The following is a 6,352-nucleotide window of genomic DNA, read 5'->3' on the forward strand; positions in this document are numbered from 1 at the left end:
GTGCAGACGGCCTGTATTCCAGACCCTCAAAGCAAACGGAACCCACAGTTCTAGCAGGTTCCCCCTCCGTCAGCAGGGACGGTGACAGTGTGACAACAGGCGAGCTCTCTCTGTTGAAGTCCTGAAACAGCGCCAGGCCAAGACGCCGCAGACGCACAGACAGAGTCTGGCCTCTCTCCTTCCACCTGTCTCCTTGACCATGCCAAGGGTCACCCAAGAGCCCAGTGGGGAGAGAGAGACAGACAGAGGAAGAGAGAGAGAGAGAGAGAGAGAGAAAGAGTGAAAGAGTGAAAGGGAGAAAGAGAGAGAGAGAGAGACAGAGAGAGAGTGAAAGAGAGAGAGAGAGAGAAAGAGACAGAGAGAGAGACAGAGAGAGAGTGAAAGAGAGAGAGAGAGCGAGCGAGGGGGGCCTGGGGCCGCTAGTCCAGGAGGTTGCCGTGCTCCTGTGCGCGGGTCAGGCTGTCCTTGCGGTGCAGGTGGTGGACGCCCATCCTCTTGGGGCTCTTGAGGGGCCGTGCAGGGGGTCCGACGGAGAGGCCGGCGTGGGGGGGTGCAGGGGGGGGGCGTCTCGGCAGCGTAGTCCTCCAGGCCGGCCAGTACGCGCGGGGGCAACGGGGGGAAGTCCTGCGGCAGGACATCGCGCTCCTCCCCAGAGCTACCCACAGACCCCGCCTCCTCGTCCTCGTCCAGGAAGTCCTGGCGCTCGCCCGTGACGCTCATCGGCGGGCCGGTCTCCAGGGCGACGGTCTCCAGGGTGACGGCCGTGTCTCCGCTGCCACCGTCGTCCCCCTCCAGCGGGTCCAGCCCCATCAGCAGCCGCTCGCTCTCCTCCTGAGAAAAGTCCGCTCCGTACTGCCCCCTCCTGGACTGGAGGTCTGCCAGGCTGCCCGTGTCCGTGTCCAGGCTCGACTCGCGGCTGGCCGTCCAGCTCCGTGTGGAGGAGCCCTCCTCCCCGTCCGAGTAGGCCCCGCGGGAGCTGCCTCTGCTGGGCACGATGGGGCCGAGCGCCTGGGGGTGGGCGTGGGGGTGCGGTCGTCCAGCGCTGGCGCTGTGCTGGAGAGCCGCGGCCGTCTCGCTGCTGAAGGCCGTGCGGTTGACCAGCGTGCCCTCGGACGCTGGCGCCATCCTCTCCACGAACATGCGCTGCCAGTTGGCCAGCAGGTCCTCCTCGGAGCTGGCCGAGCTGGCGAAGGCACTGGGGGGCTGCGGAGGGCTGCTGAAGGGGCTGGACTGGCTGGACGGGGGGTCGGCGTGCGGAGGGGTGCCCGCCTGGTGCCCGCGGTGGTGGCGCTGGTGGTGGTGAGAGGAGGAGGAAGGGTGACCGCTGCTGCCCCCACCAGGCGAGGACGACCCCCCCGAGCGCCACCCCCCCTCGGAGCCGGCAGGGCTGCCCGGAGAGGGACGCTGGCGTTCGCTGGCTGCCCCCTCTTCATTCTGCACCAGGCTGAGGGAGATGGCCTGCCGCGTGGCGTACGTGCAGTTGGGCAGCGGGCTGTTCTTAGGGATCTTCACCTTGTCGTCCGACGAGAACTCGATGACCTTGCGGCCCGGGTAGAGCGCGTGGGCAGGGGGGAGGGGCGCCGGGTACGGATTCAGCTTCTCGAACGCTGCCGCCACCCCCCCCGCATCCTCCGCGCCGCCCGGCGCCGGACCGTCCAGGCTGCCCTGCCTCCGGCACGATCCGTTCAGCTGCTGCACTGCGCTCCCGCCGACCGCCTGCGGGGGGCGCCCTGCTGCGTGCCCCGGCCCTCCGTTCTCGTAGCTGGCGCGTTCGCCCCGGTCGCCGCCGGGCCCGGTCATGTCCACGTGCACGAACACATCCTCGGCCACGGGCCGGCCGGCGCCGCTGCTGGACTGGGCGGAGTTCAGCACGAGCGGCTCGGGCTTCTCCAGCACGCGGGCGATGACGGAAGTGGGCACCACGTCGGCCGGGGTCAGGCTGAGAGTGTCGGAGTCCTGCTGACCCTGTGCCCCCTGACCGCCCTGCACATGGTCCGGCAGAGAGCTCTTCATGTGCTTGTTCACCATCTCCTGGAGCTCGTAAGGCAACTGCAACACAGAAGAGAGGGACACAGACACACACACACACACGACAGGTTTCACAAGCGAAAACACACACACACACACACACAAGGAGACGTGTAAGGGTGTAAGCGCAGCCAGAGACACAGGAAAGAGGATCCAGTAGGGCTGCTCACCTTGAACTAGACTGAGCTTTGTCTAATACACTGACTTGAACTAGACTGTGGTTTGTCTAATACACTGACTTGAACTAGACTGTGGTTTGTCTAATACACTGACTCGAACTAGACTGAGGTTTGTCTAATATATTGACTTGAACTAAACTGAGGTTTGTATAATACATTGACTTTAAATTGGATGTTAAAAACATTGGCTCACTTTAAAATTCATTGACAAATGTAACATAACAAACTACTAACAGCAACACGGTAACAGTGACACAGTTTGCATGCAGACTAGCAGGCGTGTAGAGGCAGGAATGGGCTTTTTGCTGGCAGAAAGTCAGTTGCTCAGAATCAGTCTCAGGAGCAGATTTCTAACAGCAGTAACACTTCAAATTAAAGTTCCCTTAAGTAACATTTATTACACATGGTAGTTAATATTAACAAAGCATTAACTACAGCCAAAAATGTTAATTCATTCTCATTATGTCTGCTTATGTGAACTAATGCTATAGCATCTTGGATGTGAAGCACAATGCAATACAATATCATATAATTCCTAATTCAGACCATTAGATGGTTAATGTCAGGATTAGAGGTTACTAGTTGTTTAGATGGTTAAATGTCAGGATTAGAGGTTACTGGTCGTTTAGATGGTTAATGTCAGGATTAGAGGTTACTAGTCGTTTAGATGGTTAAAAGTCAGGATTAGAGGTTACTAGTCGTTTAGATGGTTAAATGTCAGGATTAGAGGTATAATTCCTAATTCAGATCGTTTAGATGGTTAAATGTCAGGATTAGAGGTTACTAGTCGTTTAGATGGTTAAATGTCAGGATTAGAGGTATAATTCCTAATTCAGATCGTTTAGATGGTTAAATGTCAGGATTAGAGGTTACTAGTCGTTTAGATGGTTAAATGTCAGGATTAGAGGTTACTAGTCATTTAGATGGTTAAATGTCAGGATTAGAGGTTACTGGTCGTTGAAAGGGCCGTGTAGCTCAGGCTGTGGACTACACTCTTTTGGACTTCCAGTGCGTCCAGAGATGTTACTGAACGGAACTTTAACTTTTTTAGCATCACCCAACTAGCATACAGAGAGAGACTCAGTGGGGCCAGAGGGAGCGAGAGATCGGAGGAGAGGAACGGAGAGATGGGGGAGGAGAGGAGGAGAGGAAGAAGAGAGGAGAGGGGGCATTCTGCTGGGCAGGCCTCAGTGGAGCCCAGACTGTGGGTTCTGGCTCAGTTCTGGCTCAGTTCTGGCTGGATCCAGGATCAGAGCCGGCTGGAGTATGAGCTCACCTCGCCCTGGTGGGTTGGGCGTGGGGGTCAGAGTTTAGGGGTCGGGGGGTCGGGGGAGGTTAGAAAAGAAAAAGCTCACCTCAAAACGAGACTACTGCTCGAGGAGAGGCAAAAAAGAAAACGAGAGAGAGAGAGAGAGGGAGAGAGAGAGGGAGAGAGAGAAAGATAGGGAGAGAGAGAGAGAGAGAGAGAGAGTAAAGGACACGTGTCTGGGGGCTCATGAGCGCTTGGCTTGGCGGCGCCTGATTGGCTGAGGGGAGGAGGGAGGGTCCCTGGTCATTGATTGGTGGAAAAAGGGCAGTGGAGGCTAGTGACTGTGGCCAGGCATTTCGCTGGGACGTCCTGGGGGCAAGGCCCGCCGCTAACTTCCACTTCCTGTACGAGGGCGCAGGGGAGGATCAATGCTATGGTCATGTGACCACTTCCTGTACGAGGGCAGGGGGAGGATCAATGCTATGGTCATGTGATCACTTCCTGTATGAGGGCGCAGGGGGAGGATCGATGCTATGGTCATGTGATCACTTCCTGTGCGTGGGCAGGGGGAGGATCGATGCTATGGTCATGTGTAGGAGATTCACATAGTGATCGCCTTTCCTGTGCTCCAGGGTCGGAGGCTGGCCGCACACACACACTCAATCACATACTGTACACACACAACCACACACACGCATGTCACACACACTCTCTCTTACACACACACACACACACACACACACACACACACACAGATTTTCCCAGAGGGCTACGTTTTTGCATGTGCAATGACATCCAAAGCTCACAGCCATCCGATGTCCATCTCAGGTCCAAAGCCAGACCCAGGTCAGGTCCAAAGCCAGACCCAGGTCAGATCAGATCAACGCTCACTGGACAACTCCCACATTCAATGCAAAATAATAAAAAAAACAATAAAAACTCCCCTACCGCCTCGACTGAGAAATAGAAATATCTCCCTAAGTGTGTACTGGGGTAAAGCAGGGGTGTGATGTGTGTACTGGGGTGCGATGTGTGTACTGGGGTGTGATGTGTGTACTGGGGTGCGATGTGTGTACAGGGGTGTGATGTGTGGACTGGGGTGTGATGTGTGTACTGGGGTGTGATGTGTGCACTGGGGTAAAGCAGGGGTGCCCACGCTGTGTGTACTGGGGTAAAGCAGGGGTGCCCACGCTGTGTGTACTGGGGTAAAGCAGGGGTGCCCACGCTGTGGAACGTGTCTGATGAAAAGGGCAATGTAGGAAAGGTGTTCAAAATTATTATTTTGTTTTTTAAATCTTAAGCCCATGTTCTCTTTGTTCTTTGTGTTTGATAATGTTGTTCTTCACACTGTTTTTTTAGTGTGAGAGCTCAAAGAGCAAAGGGCAGCTAATTAAACATGATGCCTGGAATCAGTCAAAAGAATGTGTTACGTTTTTATGTGTCAGGATGTAGGTGGAGGTACGCAGCCGAGTCAGGATGTAGGTGGAGGTACGCGAGCCGAGTCAGGATGTAGGTGGAGGTACGCAGCCGAGTCAGGATGTAGGTGGAGGTACGCGAGCCGAGTCAGGATGTAGGTGGAGGTACGCGAGCCGAGTCAGGATGTAGGTGGAGGTACGCAGCCGAGTCAGGATGTAGGTGGAGGTACGCAGGGAAAAACAGTTTGGAAACCGCTGGTATGAATTTCCTTCATGATCAAAGTTTAGACATTATAATTTATGTAGTGGTAGTTAACATTTAGCATTCATAATCTGTATCCACATAGAACTCAAAACAGCAACTTCTGACTGGCTGTGCTGTGGGGGGTCACTTTCATGCATTTTGTGCAACACAAGCAGAGAAGTGGGCTGTCCTGAATCATCTGTGTGTGTGTGTGTGTGTACTAGGTGAGGTGGCACAGAGAGGATGATCTGCTGCTGTAAAGGTCTTCACTGCCCCACTTCCTGCCTGCACCCCCGTGAGGGGTCTGTGCTTCCTGCCTGCACCCCCGTGAGGGGTCTGTGCTTTACCCGTACTGTCCTGAGCTGCAACTCTGCAGGCCTAACATTACATCAATACTATCAACTCTGCAGGCCTAACATTACATCAACACTGTATCAACATTACATCAACACTGTATCAAGAGCTTCGTGTCTGAGCTTTCTGTCTCTCTCCCTCTCTCCTTCCTCAGAGAACTGATCCACTGCTTAAGACGACAACAACTCACACACAAAGGGCTTTTTCCAGCACTAGCAAAAATGTCTCCTAGCCAGACATTTGGAAGCTGTATATATATACATGCTGCATTTGTTTCTTCTTAAATCTTAACCAACCGGGCCCACGGCTGAACTCCGACCCCGAGTCTGAAAACGTTCTAGTGGGCAGCTGAAGGTTCTGATCTATCGACCTCAGAGTCTATTCAGAGCAACGAGGGGGTCTGAATCAGACATATTTTCAAACAAGTTGCAGGACAGGAGCATCTTGGCCACATCAGAGCCACATCAGGGCCACATCAGGGCCACATCAGGGCCACATCAGGGCATATCTGAATTGGGCACATTGTAAATCCAAGCCTCAGGACAGGAATATCTGGGCTAAATCAATGACATTAGGGCCTCATCAGCCTGCTCACATCACACACACACACACACACACACACACAGACTCCCTCTCTCTCTCTCTCTCTCCCTCACACACATGCACACACACACACACACACACACACAGACTCTCTCTCTCTCTCTCACACATGCACACACACACACACACACAGACTCTCTCTCTCTCACACACACACACACGACATGTCTGCTCCTCTGAATATGACTGGCCTCCGTCAGCAGGGATTATGTTTGTCCTCTCACTGTCTCTTCACACACACACACACACACACAGGCGTGCTCTTGCAACCCAGCGTCTT

General features: G+C 54.4%; 1 protein-coding gene across 1 annotated transcript in view; it reads right to left on the reverse strand.

Moving 5' to 3' along the window:
* Positions 1-320: 320 nt before the first annotated feature.
* The window catches only part of tjap1 (tight junction associated protein 1 (peripheral)), a 104,762-nt gene continuing 98,730 nt past the window's right edge, over positions 321-6,352 (reverse strand). The window contains 2 exon segments of the mRNA XM_048269685.1: positions 321-551; positions 553-2,049. Coding sequence (XP_048125642.1) covers positions 420-551; positions 553-2,049 — 1,629 coding nt within the window. The 3' untranslated portion in view covers positions 321-419.

This window comes from Alosa alosa, chromosome 18, assembly GCF_017589495.1.
Source record: "Alosa alosa isolate M-15738 ecotype Scorff River chromosome 18, AALO_Geno_1.1, whole genome shotgun sequence".
Taxonomy (NCBI): Eukaryota; Metazoa; Chordata; class Actinopteri; order Clupeiformes; family Clupeidae; genus Alosa; species Alosa alosa.